Below are 18,816 nucleotides of genomic sequence, written 5' to 3' on the forward strand. Positions count from 1 at the left end.
TTTTTTACGATATGTTATAATAGTGCAATAAATCTGTTAGCTTAAAATCGAATCTCCGTGGCCTTTTAGAGAAATCATCATTAAATGCAAGGCCCTGTTAATGATGCCATCCCAGTGAAATTGTTTAATCTGCTAGGGGGGTGGAAGGTCACCAAATGAATTTTTTATAATACATCAACTTGACACGCAATAGGGAAAACTGTAATAGATAAAAGCAAAGGAAAAGGGCACTGTCTTCTTCTGATAGGTCAATAGCAGCCAAGAGAGTCACTCATCCACTTTTCCTTCACTACCGTGCTCCTTTTCCATTTAATATGGACACCCAATTAATACCTCAGCACCATAGACAACCTCATTTTAGGTGAATTATAGCAATTTCTTCCCCCTTCTCCGAAATGAAAGTGATCACAATACATCATAGCATTGTGCGAATTAACGTTAATTGATTCGAGTTACCAAGCATTGATGGGCCACTTCTATAATCTGGTCCTTATTGGGAGCTGGAAGGGATGGAGGGAAGATTAGATTGCATCCCCCGTTGCTTTGACGACGGCGGTCACCTGATGGCTTGTTAGACAGTTGTACGCTTCTATTGCTGGCCCCAGTGGGGTCGTCAGTAAACTGGAGTGATGTCCAAACATCATTACACGCTGCTCCGATATTAAAGCAAAGGGATTAGCACCTTATTGCAGGCAACCTGGATTTGTCATTGTGCTGTCGTTATCCAATTTCCAGATGATAATGTGACTGTGGCCTGCGGGCATGAGGTCCTGCAGCCAAACCAAGGTGCCTGTGTATATATATATTTTTATATATATATTTATATATATATTTTATATCTATATATACATACACTTGTATACATATATACACATGCACACTTCCCCACAAACACCCAGCACCCCAAGCCATTTAACCCTTTGCTCACCAGGTTCCTGCTAACAAAGCATGTGGAAGAATTTTTCCCCCTTTCCCATCGGATGTGCAGTGGCAGCCAAGAGCTCGATGACAGCAGAGCAGGCTGGCCTGGGAGCTAACATGGCCATCACTCACTCGAATGTCACAGCAGACAAGCTCTGCTGATAGAGGTGACACCACTCACATGTTAAATAAGGCGGAGTGGGGACAGGATTGGTCCCTTGGAGACATGGCTGGCAGCTCCTCTCTGCTGGAGCCTGTGTCATGTAAATCATCACTTCTGTTGCAGGTCCCGTTGGTTGTTAGGGGGGAAAATGGATCCATACAAGACATGAGAGAGGCAGGTTCTGTTTGACAGCACTGGGGTATCAGTGCTGGGATCAGATCTCTTTACAGTGCTTGAGAAGCATGACAGAGACACTCCTGGCTCTCTTGCACATGTCTGAACATTAACTCTGGGGGAGCACTGGAATAGAGAATAGCTCGTCTTGAGCTGATCCTTTTAATTTTTAACTGAGATGTAATAACACAAACCCTTCCTTTTCAAAGACCAAGACTAGTGCAGGGGATATATGGTAATATATCCCTCCTTCCTCCCACAGAGTTATGCAAAGTCCTGTGCTCCTTTTCCTGAGTCTCTCTTACCCTCTCCACCTTCCTCTTCCTCTGCTTTCTCCTTTCCCCTTTCCTACCTCCTTCCCCTTTCCTGCAGAGGAGCCAGTTGAGTTTTCAAAGACCACTGGAAAAGCAAGCTGTGGTTTCTACCAGAGTTACGTGGCAGGTAGGACTCCTAATTGCCTGAATCTTGTAATTCACAGCTGTCACCTTTGAGTGGAATAGAAAAATTCTCTAGATATGTTTACCACCTACACTATATACTAACAGAAATTTAGTTTAAAATTAAGGCTTAGACGTGAAATGTATCTTGGTGATAGACACTTTAACCCCTACACTGTCAGAAGTGTTCCTGCCCAGGATAGCAGTGGTGAAAAACTATTATTATCTATCTATATATATTAATATTGCAGAGGCAATGTGAAGATCCATGAAAAGTAATTTGGAGATTTTTTTGGAAACTTGCAAGGGAAGTGCTGGCTTCACACAGGGCTTCATACAAGGTACAAAGGGCTGCTTTTGTTATTTTCCCCTTTGAAACCAGACAATCTTAAGGACTGAAATAATATTTTGTGCTTGTTTGGAGCAGGCCCTGAATGAAAAAATATTTCTGCTTGAGCTGCAATTCAATTCTTCTACCTACCACGGACTCAAGTCAAAAGATGACTCCCTAGTTTTCCCTCCCTCCATTACATTTGAAGAAAAAAACGCTAAAATAGTAGATCTGGGGCCTAATATCTACATAATTAAAGACCTTGTGTAGCATCATCATCCCTGGTATGACTGGAACTTCCTGACACTGACAGCTCAGCTTTGACAACCAGTTTCAGTTCTAGCAGAAGCAAAAAATTTGGGGCTAAAACTTCACTGTTGATCAAACAGATCAAAATTCTATTGATCAAACAGATCAACATTCTATTGATACAGAATCATTTGACATAAACTCTTTTTACATCCCTTGTCACCATCTTTGCTGTGGGAAGATGTGTCTGAGTCTCTGAGTTCCTGATGACCATCCACCTCTTCTGGTTCATCTCGCAACTACTTAGTTTCCCAATAGGAAAAGAATTATGAATAGATAATAGAAATTTAATCCTAATTCCCAAAGTACAATTTGATCCGGCAGTTTTATATGACATAACAATTTTTATATAGGTGTTAACCCCCAGTTCATTCTCATGACATTTCTAATCCATTCACTCACATAAAGAAACCATTACAGAACCCCACTCCTCTGAATGAAAACACTCTAAGTTATTCATGTGGACTTTCCCACCATTTTACTAGATTGCTAAATGAGATGCTGGCCATCTTAACTATCCCCAAACTATTAATAAATCAAAAAATAAAATTCAGAATATAGATTTTGCCATGTGGGGAAAAGAATCATGAAGATAAGATTGAACTCTTTCCAGTTCTATTGCAAAGCTCTTCCAGTTTATTATCTGAGGAGAAAACTACATCTATTTTTAAATGCAAATTTGCCTCTTGATGCCTTATACTCTTTTATTCCTGTACTGTCATTGTCCATTAGTGTCTAGAGATTCCTCACTGGTATTTAGTCCTGCAACATATTTTCACAGATAGAATTATATCTTCCCAGATTTGCTTTGCCAAGTTAAAAAACTCTTTACCAAACAGTTTTCTTATTTTATTCCTTGCTTAAAATAAACTCAATTTCTGTGATCATCTTAAATGTCCTTCCTTTTACTGACTTGAACTGAATTTGTCCTTTTTGTACATCAGCTGTGAGTGGCATGTTTTACATCAGAATATGCCCTCTACACTCTCCCCATGAATATCTAACCTAAAATTAATTAAATTAAATTTAAAGGAGATTTTAAGCTTAGTTTAAGCTCCTGAGTACCATCCATTCCACACCTTCACTTGAGGGATGTAGCGTGATAAAAACTTCATAGAACCTCAAATGCAGCAATATGTTCAACTCCTCACATTGAGATTTTTAACATCCTGCCTTTGCACCCTCACTGGAGGAAAATCTTGGATCCTTATGCAGGAAAAAAATTGTCATGTCCCTTTCATAAAACCCTGTGCAATTCCATGCAACAGCCTGCCTGAAACCTGCACAAAGGTTACCAAATCCAAGCACTTTGGGGTTAGAAGGTGTCAGAATTCACCCAGTTTGAACTCCAGCCCTGCCTGCCTGTGCGTGGGCCACGTGACACAGAGAATTAGTAGTAATATCTCATTTAGTGCTCTGCATGGGAATTGCTGCTGGAATGAGCCATTCTTTGATAATTTGCTTCCCTTTTATTCCTTGCTGTGAGCCTCAAATTTCCTGCACAAGCACCATTTTTCACATTCTATCTCAAACACAATTCTTAAGAAAAATATATTTCAGTTTGCAGCAGGTTAAAGCTCCATCAAGAAGAGGCAAAGCACCCCACTGTAGTGTGAGGATAGGGACTAAATGGTTTTTGGATCACTGTCCAGAATTATATTCCTAATTTTGTATGAAGGCACCTGCACAAACACACACAATACATTCACCATTGTGCTCTCTTGTTCTTTCACTTTCATATTTATACTGATATTAGGAAAACTTTGCAAAACAGGGATTTCTATCTGTAAATACACCACAGTATATATTGTAGACAGACATTCACAGGAAGATAAACTACGTGATAGACATCCCTGACTCTCCAGCTGTGCAAGACTATAGCAGTCACAGCAATCACCTCTGTCTTCTCTTGACAAATTAATGAGCCGTGCTTGAAGTGACCCTAACAAAGGAGTTAAATTAAAATCATGTATAAAAGCATTTCAAATCATTACAGACAAGTAATTTTTTTTAAGGCTTGGCAGAGTGATACACAGATTTACTGACTAAATCCTGACCACAGCAGGGTTTCCAAGGCTCCCCTTCAGCCTCACTTTCCTGGGCTACAAATAAACATCCACTCTGTGCTGATTAAAGATCTTTTTGGTGTCGTTGTGTTACAGAACCATAAAATCCTTAAGGTTGGAAAATACCTCTAAGATTACTGAGCCCAGCCATAAACCTGGCACCACTGCGCTCACCTCTAAACCATGTCCCCAAATGTCCCATTCATGCCTTTTGAGCACTTCCAGGGATGGTGACTCCATACTGCCCTGAGCAGCCTTTCCCAATGCCTGACCACTCTTTCAGTAAAGGATTTTTTCCTAATATCCAACATAAACCTCCCCGGGTGTAACTTGAGGCTGTTTTCTCTTATCCTGTTGCTTGTTACCTGGAAGAAGAGACCAACCCTCCCCTGGCTCCAACCTCCTTTCAGAGCTGTTGAGAGTGATAGTGATGCAAGACAATTCACTGCTCTGAAAACCCAGGCAGATGGGCCTGGCAGGAGTGCAGGTTCTGTGTATAGCTAATGGACCAGTTGGATTTTGCATGACTCAGGTGTGAAAATATTCCTCTTTTCCTTCCACAGAAAAACACACTGGAATATCTAGTCTGGTTTGTAATCCCAGCCCCATTATCCATGTCTGTGCCAGCATGTGCTGCTTAAATGGAGACAGATAGACAGTGGGGACAGTACATGTCCCAACAGGAAAACCCTGATTTTATTTCACAGGTTATCTGTGGCTTTATTGCATCAGAAATGTCAGCTGTGAGTAATTCCAGAAAAGCTATGACTGATGGGGAGCAATAAATAACAGTGCAGAAGAGCCCAAGCAGCTGAGGGTGGATGAGTTCTGAGCCTGTCCTGTGATCTGGTGATGTGATGTGAGTGTTCTCTTCAACAAAGATCCCAGGTCTTCCCATGACTGGGACAGTGAATGTATGGCTTTAAGCTGGCACTACTCTTGTGTCTGAAGTGAAAAACAACCTTCTTCCTAGGCAACTCTCCCCATCATTGCTGCTTGGAATGTTTTCACAGAGTGTGCACGGATAGGAAGAGAAAGCACAGCTGGGAGAGCAGTCCCAGTGTGGAGATGTCATTTCTGGCTGAAAAAAAAGGCAGACTCGAGGTTTCTGTGCTGGCAGAAGGAGGTGCTTCCCTCCTTTTAGGGATCTCTTGGGATCATGTCTTGGGATGATGTAAATCACAGAGTGCTTTAGGTTGGAAGGGACCTTAAAGACCCCTTAGTTTCACCCATGGGCAGGGACAACTTCTGCTATCCCAGGTTGCTCCAAGCCCTGTCCAGCCTGGCCTTGGACACTTCCAGGGATCCAGGGGCAGCCACAGCTTCTCTGGGACAGGGCCTCACCACCCTCTGTAAAATTTCCCATGTCATTTTTCTGCCACCCCATTTTGCAGTGTCCTGCAGTGTAATACAAACAGCCCCACTCGCAACAGCGATGTTGGTTCTGCTGAAGAAAAATACAGTATGTCTTCAGAATTTGGCCCTGATTTAAGATTTGATCTTGCAAATAATACTGTCTCACAGGGCTTAATGCAACATGAGAAAAAAACTAAACCAAAAACCCAAAACCAAAAGGACAAAACCGAAACAAAACAAACCAAAAAAACCCCAAAACCAAACGAAACAAAACCAAACAAAAATTAAATTAAAAAAAAACCAAAAAGCAAAACAAAACAAACCAAAAAAACCCCAAAACCAAACGAAACAAAACAAAACAAAAATTAAATTTAAAAAAAAAAACAAAAAACTCTACCTACAGCTGAAACCAACAAACCAAAAACAAAACAACAAAACAAAACGAGGATTCCTACAGTCACAGACCAGTGTCCTCCCTGTGGCTGCTTCTCCACCACAAACCACGCAGTGTCTACTAGAAAAGTAGTTTGTAACACTGGCAGACATCAGGATGGTCCAGGGGTCAGCAGAAAATGGGAGAGGATGTGGTATTAATTACAGAGGGTAAGTCTTAGACAAATCCAATTTATTTCTTGCATAGATGGAATATATGGAATATACTTATAGTTGGGTACAGGCTCAGTAGTGCACAACATCAAAAAAAAAATTATGCAATATCAAGAGAGCACAATAAGGTTGCCAAACATCAAATCCCATGTCCCCTATTGAAAACAGATGGGATATTACCTTTTGCATATTACCCATATGCTTTTAATGCAGTTTCAGGATCAGAGGCTGAAATACACTGCTGTCTGCTCCCATCCCAGCCCTGCTCCTCACAGCCTACTCTGCAGATAAGGGCTGACATCTGGCTGTGCAAACAGTGACTTTAGGAGGCTGGAAAGAGCAAGACAGGGACAGAGGAAGGAGGGAGAGAAAGGGCTGTTTGTTGCTGTGGAGGAAAGGGAAAAAACTGACCTTCAAAAAGTGAGTCTTGCTACTGAATATCAATAAAATTTAGTATGTGCAAAACTGACCAAGAATTCTGTAACTGACAGAAGTCAAAAGGGAGCTCCAGTGGGAAATTATTGTAAAGCAAAGGAGTGTCCTGTGTTGTTCTGTCAAAATGAGATGCAGGTCAGTTGCTGATAAAGCGGATAAATTGCCTCGCTACACTTCAATCAGTATCTGGTGATACATCTGCTACTTACCCACTGTTACCTTCTGCTGGGGACAGCAAGGCAGACTGAGTCACCATCAAGGTGTCAACTGGCAAGCCAAGGGCCCTCTGAAGGTCTCCAGTCTGATGAGTGTTGATAATTGTTCTGGCCAAACTCTTTAATCTGTCACTTGTCAGCTCATTTCTCAGATGACCTGGCAGATCACCAAGCTCAATGATCAGCACTCTTGATGGACCAGCCCCATCAGATGGATGCAGAGCCCGGGTGCTCCTTGCTTGTGTCCCCTCTTCCTGTGGTCCACATCTGCTTTGAAAAGCTGTGCAAAATGCCATGTTGGGGCAGTGATATCTCTTTTTGCTGGCGTTGGCTGAGATTACCTGCAACATGCTTTCCCCTCCCAGCACATTTTGGACAACTCGGACTTGGTCATGACCAACCTTCAAGAAATCAGCCAGTTGGTGTATTATGGTTGCCTCATCCCCCTCCCCAACAGTTACAGTGAAAGCCACGAGAATGGAAAGACCAGCAACTATTTCCACAGGTTCCCTCTCATGGAGGAGAACATAGAGAAGGTTGTCCTCAAAGCTGAAGTAATTGGCTCCTGCCTCTTCGTTTAGTGGAAAAGAAGATGGACTTGGAGAGACATAGTTCCCTTGGATGAAAACACGAAGGCTGAGTGGTTCAGTGTAGAATATGGCCAGGGGCAGCCTGGTGGTGTTTTGGCCACTGAGGAGGTAGAGTCTGAAAGCCAGAGGTGCCAGGTCTGGGAAGCAAACTGTGGTGAGTTTGGCAGATGGCAGAACAGAGAAGAAAGTAGAATGATGCTCTGCAGGGTAACACGAGGACTGTGAGGTCTTATCACTGAAGGTATCCATAAAGCTGCCAGTCATTGTAACCACTGGGAACAGTCTCTGGCTGTCCACACTGGAGTCCAAGTTTTCTAAGATGACAAGTGCATGATCTGTCTGTTTGCAGAAGTAGCCTTGTACTGAGGGCTTGAAGAGGCACTTACTGTCATCTCTGTAAATTCCTGGAAGAGATAAACAGAGATGGGGAAAAAAAGTTAATTGTTTCAGACATCATCTCAGCATTTTTTAATAGCTCCTTCTTTTCCCATTCCAAGCTTAAGTCACTTTGTCAGTACTAAAACTGCTTGTAGTTTTAAGAGAAGCCTGGACACTGAGGAATATTAAAAAGGTAGAAACCACACCTACCTCTAGATATCCTGTAGTTGAAAATGGTTGGACACTGAAAACAAATTACAGAGAAGCATCACATACACTTATCTGGTCCTTTCAAGATATCAAACCATGGCCAATATTGAAAGACAGACATGCTAGACAGACCCAGCTCTATGTCCCTATGTCCTTGTGTCTTCTACATTTTCCTGGCACCAAGCCTGTAGTAGGGTGACAAATCAGGATATGACTGCAGTTCTTTGGGAATTTAATTAAACTCTACAAAAACTGTCTCATCTCATTCACAGAGACTGCACATCACACAGAAAACACTAGAAAGGACCAGAACATCATTAATCTACTCCAGTGATTAACCACCTCATCAAGTTTTAGAGCTGGAAGGAACCACCAGATTCATATACCTACAAAGAGAGGACAATCTCCCATGTGTTCCACATGTTCAAGCTCCAACAGCGGTCAGTGGAGATCTGGCATTTTAACCATTTGCTCACAGGCAGATGGCTAGATTTGGGATGCCCTGAGATGTGTGACACAGGGTCTACAGAAGACTTTTGCCCAGCAAGAACACCCCACAGCACCAGAAATTCCACTAAGCACACATTTGTGGTAACTGAAACACACCCAATCCCTCAGTCATCAGTACAAAGTAGTTTAAAACCAATGAAGTTCACCCTAAAATAATTCTGTTTAGTCATCTGGATTACATTTTACTATCCTACAACTATATTGACCAGAGGTGGGATCCTGTCACACAAGTGCAGAGTGCCACCTGGACTTCTTTTGGTAGCTGCAACATCTGTGGACGTAACACACAATTGATGGGAGTGCAAAAGCCACTTAACATAACTTTGTTCTTTCACTGAATGTAACAGGGGTGAAGATCCTTACACACATCTCAGATTTTGCCACAAAATCCCCTCCCAAGTGTCTCTGGAGACACGTCAAGAGGATCCTTTCATGGAAGGTAGAGAAGAGATGTAATCCACACAATCTTCTGAGTTAGAATCACAGAACAGTTTGGATTGGAAGGCTGTACTTTAAATATCATCCAGTCCCAACTCTCCTGCAAAGGACCACCTTCCACTAGACCATATTGCTCAGAGCCCTTTCTACCTGTCCTTGAACAATTCCAGGGATGGGGAATCCATAGCTTCTCTGTGCAACCAGTGCTTCAACATTCTCACAGTAAAGAATGTCTTCCCAATATTAAATTTAACCCTACCCTTGTTAGTTTGATGCCATTCCCCCTTGTGCTGCCGCTCCATACCTTTGTCAAAAGTCCTGAAAGGTGCTATAAGTTTATAGTGTGCTCCATCTGACCAAATACAGCTCTCTGCTTTAAGATGAGAGAAATTGTGCCTCAGGCTGTAACGATGAGATCACCACTGATTTTAAAGAGAGAATAAAAGTAAATGAGTTTAGATATGGGCACCAAAAACATAAACATTTCTGCCTGGAGCATCTTAGGAAAAGATGTGTGTTTCTGTTTTTCCTTCCTCTCCTCAAAATAAAATCAAAGGAGGAATTTGCTGCTGTAGCCAGCTAGAATCCTCCTTCCCTCACCCAGCCTGCTCCTTCCTTAGTCAGTTGTGCACAAAGATGTGTTGGGCAAAGCATGGCCACTGTCCAAATGAACTTTGTGCTCCTCATTCAGCTCTTGGGGACATGTATTCCGTTCACATAACAAGTAAGGGACAGCAACGTCCCTGAGAGTCACAAACTTCTGGATGAATAGAAGGACATTAGGACAAAAGGACATCCCTTATCAAGGACATATTAAGTGAAAATTTCTGCTAGATGAAAGTGGCAGACTCCTACAGAAGAAATGAACTATGAGAAATGTTGGATGGAGCTCTGAGGGGTGTGGTCAGTGAAAGGTGTCCCTGCCCATGGGAGGAGTTTGAGAACTGGATGATTTTTAAGGTCACTTCTAACAGAAGCCATTCTATTAAATGATTCTATTAAATGATTCTGGGCTCTGCCTTTGGTTACATCTCAACGTCTGGATTCTGTGGGTACCTATTATGCATTTCCAGGGGAATCCTCATATGCACATTGTGGTCTGTTGGCATTCCCCAGGATGAGCTCTCCCTCTGCACATCACCGAGGGAAGAAATGGAATTACATAAGTATCAAGCTCTGCTCAGGGAGGATGTCCAAGTGAGATGAGATCTGTAAAAACCCCCCTATTTTTAGACACCAGCTTACAAATTTGCTTCCCTTTTCTTGCCTGTCCCTGTTTTTCTTTTGCTTTATCAGTGTAAGTATTTTGCTGTAGTATTTTGCTGTGAGTGTGTGCTGGAGGCAAAAAGAGAGTGAGGAACAGCTCTGTTCAGAACAGAATGGAAACGTTGTGCTCAGAGACATCGGAATTGTCCTGGAGCACTGGGAGGATGTGCTCTGCCCCAGGCACTCAGCCCACAAAAGCTGACACATCTCATCCTCTGCTCTCCCGGAAACACCCCATCTCCCCCTGGTGACATTTCTCATGTCTACAAATGGGATTTGATGATATTTTGTGATTTCCCAGGACTTTCCTTTGCCCTGCCTGCCTTGCTAATCTGGCTGGCTTGGTTTCCTGCACACACTCTCACACACACACACTCATGCACACACATGCATCATTGCTTGTCTCCTTCCAAATGGCCTTATCTGCCAGTCACAATTTCTGCAGCCTGCAATTTCGATCACTTTTAAATGAAACCCATGCTGGCCTTAGTAATCATAATGTCATTTACAATTTACCACAAAACACGTTTATTCAGTTAGTAGCACATTGGAGAAAGAGAACTCCATATGAACTCGCCACTGAAGCCCTAATCTGATTATTTCCTCATGAAAATCCAAGCAGGGGTGCTTGTAAGAGGGGTCTGAGAGGAGAAGAAAAAAGTGAGTCCTGGCCACAGCTGACTCTGATAATCAATGAGAACAGATAAGTGACGCGGCGTGTCACGGCCAGCAGCTAATCCGCCCCAGGGCTTTCCTCTAAAAAAGGCCAGAGTGGACAGGACTTAATAAATACTGAGTGACCACTGAATATTGAGCTGACATGTGCTATTTACATTGGTGATGAACAATAACAGTGATAAATTCCAGAAGCATCCCCCTGCAATGGGTGAAATTAGATTACACAGGTTCTATTTGTATGTGTTTGCACACACACACACATGTGTGTGAGAGGGAGAACAAAATGGGGAAAGAAGAGAGTCAACCACAGTCCTTAGAAATATGTGGGAAAGGTGGAGAAGATATTCACATATTGTTGATCTTGTGCACCCAGGCAGAGGAAGAGGACACGTGTGCTTTGGGCTCATGAATTCACCTGTTTGCCCTGCTCCACACAAGAGGGAAAGAGAAATGATATGTGGAATGTGTGTGTTCACCCTCTGAAGATAATTCCTCCACCTCAGCGAGCAGGCTTTGCTTTCTGCAGGCTCCCCCCATCATCAAGGCAAATTTATTATTAATTTATATACATAAACACTCCAGCACATACATCTAGATGAGATTTTAGCACTCAGGTTGCTTCTAGGGCTCCTGACAAATATTAACTTTGTGTCAATATTTGTCCTTCCTGTCGTGAAATGAGGATTTTCCACCTCATTTCACATTTGAAAAGAAAAATGTGCCGAGGGGGCCCTCTTTGCTTAGGAAAAAAAACCCACCACCACCACCACCACCTCATATCCTTTATTTAGAAAAATGAAGAGAGGTGGAAGAAGGGAAGAGCATTTTTTAAAATAGATGTTTTGACTTAAAGGCACATAGAGTCCTTTACAAGTCTCCTGCCTTTTCCCTTGTTCCCCAATGCCAAATATATAAAATAAAATAAATTCTACATTTAAAATTGAATGAAATACATCAACATTAATGATTTTCCCCTTCAGGTTAACACCACCATTTGCTTCAATAATTTTTACCCATTTCGTGATAGATTTCACAATTCATGGTACAAGGAAAAATAGTCTTTTTTTGACAAAAACAAAAGGCAATGTCAGTTTTTTATCAAAATAAAATAAATCTCCCACAATTTTCTTTCCATCCGACTGGATTTGCCCGTCAGTTATTTGTAATTTAAGTACAATTATAGCTACAAAAATATAAAAGCAAGGAGGGGAGGAAGGGGGAGGGGAGAGATAAATGGGACACTGTTTAGAAATTGCAATTCATTGGCCTTGGGCTGGCCAGCACATATCTTTGCTGAGGGGGAAATATTCATCAGCATTAACTGTTCCTTTTGACCTGCTGACATTCAAATGGGAAATAAAGCAGGGGGGGGAAAGGCCCAGGAATAGCACCTTAGAAATTTAGAAAAGGTAAATTATTCTGAATTCAGTCACACAGGAAGGCACAGTGGCACAAATGCTTCCCACGTGTTTGTGTACAAATGCGCTGGTTTTGGCTCAGGCAGAGTTAATTTTCTTCACAGTAGCTGTTTAGGGCTGTGTTTTAGATTTGTGCTGAAAATGGTGTTAATAACACAGAGATGTTTTCATCATTGTTGACCAGGGCTTGCACAGAGTCGATGCCTTTCCTGCTCCTCATCCCACCAGTGAATCAGCTGGGGATGCACTAGGAGTTGGGAGGAGACACAGCCAGGAGAGCTGACCCCAAGTGACCCAAGGGATATCCCAGACCATATGGGTTCATGCTCAGCAGATAAAGCTGGGGCAAGAAGAAGGAAGGTGAGGACATTTGAAGTCTTCCCAAGTCACTGTTCCATGTGATGAAGCCCTGCCAGGATGGCTGAACACCCACCTGCTCATGGGAAGTGGTGAATGAATGTTTTGTTTCACTTTGCTTGCTTACACAACTTTTATTTTCCCTGTTTAAAGGCTTTCATCCCAACCCAAAAGTTTTCTCCCTTTTACCCTTCCAGTTCTCTCCCCTATCCCACCAGGGCAGAGTGACTGAGGAGCTGTGTGGGTTGAGTTGCCAGCTGGGGTTAAACCATGAGAACACAGACACACATAAATATGTACTCATAGCAGGGACCATGTAAATAAAAATAGAGTGACTGCTTTAGGCTGTTAAGCCTTTCTTTTAAAGAAAATTATTTTGGGAGGAAATGAGTCTCATAACATCACCCTGTGTGGGGGGTTTATGCTCTCCTGTTTATCGTTCTTCTATAAAAAACTTTGAACCCCCCTAGCCAATTTTAGCCACATTTGTGGACTCAAAGATACTATGTTCCCACAAGGTTTGTAAAATTAGGTGTCCAAGCAGAGAAAAGACAGTTATTAGTGCTTCCTTTGAAGGAAGGTCTGTAGTAAAACTCTGTCTTCTTACACATCCCAAGATCTGCATTCACCCTTCCCTTTCACATACAAACCCAAAGAAAAACAGGTGTAGCACATGAAATATTTGCTCTTGCATTCATTGTGTGCATGCTTTGATATGACCACACACATTGCAACTATTCATCCTCTGTAAAATCAAGTCTTATTTACCTCTTTCATTCAGTTATACATTTTTATGTTAGCATCAACCCTTCAGAGCTCCCCAGGCATGAGAGGTAAGGCACATATGTTACAGATGACAAAATATCTCTACAAGGCCTAAACAAAAAAATTACAGTTTTCCAGTTCCCAGAGACTATATTAATAACTCATTCTTGACCTTAAAGGATCAGTGCACAAGTCTTAAGAAGAGACACCAGCAGTTCTCTGAGGTCAGGATGCTCTCCAACAGGGATCAAAAAGAGTATGGGAACAAAGCAGGCATATAGCTATGTTCACCAAAAATGCTCCTCAAGCTTTTAGGGATTTACAGGTCAGGAACCTCTCAAGTCAGAGAGATCATTGTTGGTCTTTCTATCTGAGAGAAAATACCAAACCAGTCTCACAAAACCTCAAAAAGCTGGGGAGGAGAATAATGTAGCCAGGAGAAAATATCTTGAGAGCCCACCCAAAGGAGATGGGTAGGTAAATCTGGAAGTGCTCTTTAGTGAGGTTCCCCAGACCAGACTGGATTGAGGGATGATCCATATAGTGCCACAAATCTGAATTCCAAGGTGCCACACCTGGAAATACCTGTGCCTGGAAGACTCAGCTGGAACTGAGCTGGTAGAGCATTTTATTCATCAAAGCTTTTGTGCCAAGTCCAGGTCCTGCTGCCTGAGGCCAGCTGACATGGCAGTCCCATAGTATTAAAGTCACTGACCCTCCAAAAAGCAGTGGCCACCTCAAAAATGACCTTTTGAACTGGCTTCTGACTTGTGCTCACTTTTGGGAAGTGCCCAGGAGTTTTTTGGACACTGCTGGGTCATCTGGGACCAAACTGGGCTTGGAGCTGTGCTCTTGATGCAACAGGAATCTCCAGTGTTCGTATCCCAGTGCTGCTTGACTGGGTAGAGATCTGTTCCTGCTGCTGTCAGCACTGGCCCAGAGCAGCTTGTCCATAATTTCACTAAACTTAATCAGAAAGACACAATTAGGAAGGCTTTTTGTCTGCACTGTTGTTAATGACAAGGGAACTTTAGTCATTTTAGCCATCCTGACAACACAAAGGTCCCCATAATGCTAATTTCAGGAATAAATCCAATGGAGTGATAAAAGTGTTGCCTGATATTTTATTGTGTATGGAGACAAAAATGGTTGGACAGCTCTACCTGGAGCTTTTAGATGGTCTCATGAAACAGGTAAGACAAACTATTCCCACAAACATCTTGAAGCCATTAACCATCATCCAAAGAGACAATAGCTGGGTGTAAGATGGATCCTGTCTCCCAGCAAAGACAATTAAAAGAGAAAAATGAAAAGAGAAACGTCTTTTCGTCCAAATTATTTCACCTTAGAAAAACACGGTGTTCTGCAAGTATCAGGATTTTTCTTGTGTATTTAGCAAGGCTTTTCCCATTTTCTTTCCCTTGAAGATAATCCTTCATTCCTTTAGGTGAACTTAAAAGGATTTTTCTCTCCTCCTGACCAGCAACCTCATTGACTGAAGCTTTAGTCAAACTGATATCTGCGGCTCACCATAAAGGTGAGGGGCAGAGCTTTTTGTCAACACAATTCCAGTCACCATCTCTCTGGTCTAGGAATGATAAACTTACCACCACCACCACCACCTGAAAGCAGAACAGCAATTTTGTCAGATGCCAGACCTAAAAATGAATGTGGCCGTGCCATGCACTGCTCTGAGCTGTGGATATAATGAGTTTTGAATGGGAAGTCCCGGACACAATAAATCTGTGCCATATGTGACCATTTCCTGTGTCAGTTCCTTTCTCATAACCAGTGGAGGCTTCGCCCTCCCCCTCACTTTCCCTTTCATGACCCCACACCAGGGCTCTGAAATCTTTCAGGGTTGCTTTTGGGCCTCAGGCCTTTCCACAGCAGTTGCATAAATAAATGAGTTTGACAGCAAACATCATAATGGTTACGGTAATTTGTGCTCCACACAAGTGCTTGTGCTACTCGCTGGAGAAACAGGGGAGGAAAGAGCTTGTTTTGTTACCACAAACAAAAGTATGGTCTCTGACAAGTGGTGAAAGAATTAGTCAAATAAACTTGAACCCTTTTCAGACCATCACTCTTATGGATGGGGAGGTTCTCTGCTTCGCTTTCCCTCCTTGGCCTGCAGTCACTGCAAAGACAAATCATCATTTTCTTCTGCAAAAATAAAGTTAGGGCATAAAATGAACTGCCTCAAAATAAAATTTTCAGGGAACTCCACTTTACTGCTATTATTATTATCATTTCTTCCCAATGAGAGCAGTTCTTTGGTCCTGGGAACTGGCTTACAAATAGACTGAATGATTTTCCATTAGAAACAGACTAGAAGGAAAATGCCAAATATCTGCAGATTCTAGAAATATTTGGGTTAGAATTAAGCTTTAAAATGACAATCATATTTATAAGAAATAGGTGAAGGAGAGGGCAGAACAGAACCTATAACTTGTCTTATTTTTCCCTTTTTTATTCATTAACAAATCACACATTTTGACCAAATAGCAAACTTTTACTAAGTTTTCAAGTTTCCCTGAGAAATTATAATATTTTTGATCTGTGTAAATTTGTTCTGTAAAACTGCGTTATCAAAACCCCTTTTCTTTCCCCCAGCAACACCATTTTACAGAAACATGTTTCATATGTAATAAGTTCAGCCCACAAAGATCACAGACTCTTCTGCTAGCATTGTAAAGGGCACAATTTTTTTATAGAAGTTTTATAAAAATTGTAAGGAAGGAGGGTTGGTTTCCCATGTCCAATGCAGAGAGAAAAAAATAAAAGTATTAATATTTTAAAAGGCAGGGGGGGAGCTGAGGTTGAAAATTAGACCATCTTTCTAGTAAAAAAAAATATAATTTTCAACAGCTTGAAACCAACTGATTAGTAACTTGCTGGAACTAACAAAAGTGAGGGATTTTTTTAGCAGATTATATTAATTTCTTTTGGGAATATTGTAATTACAGATATCACTTTGGAGCTTCTTTCTTTCTCTCTCTCTCTCTTTCTTTCTCTTTCTTTCTTTCTTTCTTTCTCTCTTTCTCTCTTTCTTTCTCTCTTTCTCTCTTTCTCTCTTTCTCTCTCTCTTTCTTTCTCTCTCTCTTTCTTTCTCTCTTTCTCTCTTTCTCTCTTTCTCTCTTTCTCTCTTTCTTTCTTTCTTTCTTTCTTTCTTTCTTTCTCTCTTTCTCTCTTTCTTTCTTTCTTTCTTTCTTTCTTTCTTTCTTTCTTTCTTTCTTTCTTTCTTTCTCTCTTTCTCTCTTTCTCTCTTTCTCTCTTTCTCTCTTTCTCTCTTTCTCTCTTTCCCCAAGTAAATTATAAAAATAAAGTTAAAATTTTACTTTCACCTGCCATGGCTGAAGGTGCAGTCCTACAGCCTGTGCTCATGAAAGAAAGGTTCACAAGCACAAGAGTCCCTGTGACATTATTAGGGTGATCTTCAGCAATATTAGTCCTGTATGGGCTGTGGACCTGAATCTTAAAGCAGAAGGATTTCATTATGGGTACAGACAGCTATATTATGCCATGACATATTTATGACAATGAACAGTAATGGGAGGCGAGTATTTTAAGCCTTGGAAGTCGAAATTAATCTGAGAGCACAGTGCAGAATCTGAACACCTATGAAAACATATTGAAGAGCTAAAATTTGAGACACAAAGGCTACAGTCATTATCCAGGCACACAGAATGGGATTCATCACATTAATTCTAGCTGCCTAAATGTTAAGCATCTAGTCTAAGCTAATTGTCTGGTCTAAGCTGTTCATCTAGACAATAATCATTAGAGAGGGGGAGAGAAGAGACTTTTAGAGGATCATTCAATCCTGCTTTTCTTTGGATGGATTGTATCACTTCTGGAGGGTCCTGTCTCTGCTGGCTATGACAGGAACCTGGACAGATATTTTGGACTGAAGGCCTGTCTTTAGAATCAGAGAATCACAGAATCATTAAGTTTGGAAAAGATCTCCAAGACCATCAAGTCCAACCTTTGACCAATCACCACCTTGCCATTAAGCCACAGCACTAAGTGCCATTGCCATTGGGTAAAATGAGCCAAATTAGTGTCCAAGAAGTAATGATGTTAATGAGGTTTGTGGAACAGCCAGAGCAGTTGGTGCTCATGTTCTGAAATAAGTGGGAAATGACATCTCTGGACACACCCCTGAAGTAACCATTTTCTCCACTTTTGAACAAGGGGAATGAGAGAAAGGAGGGAGGTGAAGCCACTACCATTGGTCTGAAAAATAAGAAAGCCCCCTTATCCCTGACAGAGGTATAAACAAGCTACAAACAAATTTTTGAGAAAGACCCTGAAAAAGACCAGACTCTGCATTTTGTAGTTTTGATGGCAAAGCCATGGGATTCAGGTATTTCCAGGTGTGCCTGGTGCAGTCATCCTGCATACCAAGGCTCTGTCTGCTCCAGAACAGTGCAGCTCACACAGGACACAGAGGGGGCCCTGAGCAAAATACCTTGGAAAGCACAAAACTAGAGAATTTACCCAAAAAGAGTTGAACAAACAGACCAAGCCTAAAAAATTATTTCTAACCTCTGGAACCAACACGGATGCAGGAATGGAAGCAGACTGGTTTCAAACACCACTTCCAAAAAATCAAATATGTCTGCAGGCATAGTCCTAAAATGCCATGCTTGCATTGAATCTCAGGAAAAAATAGGCCAGAAGAGATTTTCAGATGTCATATATTTCACATTTCTGCTCAGAGCAAGACTAACTATAGAGTTACATCAGGCTTCTGAGGGCTTTATCACAAATCATAGTGTATCTATATTTTAGGATTTTATATGTTTCCTAAGACAAAACTTCCAGGTTAGAGTATGTCCAGGGGAGCTGCCAGGGTTGAAAGTTACTTGGAGAAGATCTGTGACCCCAATGACACTTTCATCCATAACATCACATGCTTACAAGACTGTTTGAAGAAGCTTTGAGGATTGATTTTGCAAATAGTTGTTATACTCATGTGTGGTTATTTTAGGTAGTCCCAGGTCTTGTTCCTTGTCCCATTCCAAACTTTCTGGACAGCTCCAACAGGAAAAGAGTAGGTTTGGAGGTGGAACATCTTTTGTACTTTATCAGTGTTCTTCTTGTTCATATAAAAGTGAATGGACAGAGTCACACTGATCCTGGGTGTGTGGTGTGACGACCATGGAGAAAAATATTAAGTGTTTTGGT

At 41.7% G+C, this 18,816-nt stretch overlaps 1 protein-coding gene across 3 annotated transcripts in view; it reads right to left on the reverse strand.

The window, feature by feature from the left end:
- Positions 1-18,816, reverse strand: part of PKHD1 (PKHD1 ciliary IPT domain containing fibrocystin/polyductin) — a 233,383-nt gene that overhangs the window by 18,171 nt on the left and 196,396 nt on the right. For 2 of the 3 annotated variants that reach the window (XM_085057091.1, XM_085057090.1), the window contains exon 61: positions 7,008-8,007. In XM_085057091.1, the coding sequence (XP_084913217.1) occupies positions 7,008-8,007 (1,000 nt within the window). Of the gene's footprint in view, positions 1-7,007; positions 8,008-10,195; positions 10,268-18,816 lie in introns of those variants that run through there. The other variant, XM_085057092.1, reaches the window with a different exon arrangement.

Source organism: Lichenostomus cassidix, chromosome 3, assembly GCF_008360975.1.
Source record: "Lichenostomus cassidix isolate B80296 chromosome 3, HeHo_3.0, whole genome shotgun sequence".
Taxonomy (NCBI): domain Eukaryota; kingdom Metazoa; phylum Chordata; class Aves; order Passeriformes; family Meliphagidae; genus Lichenostomus; species Lichenostomus cassidix.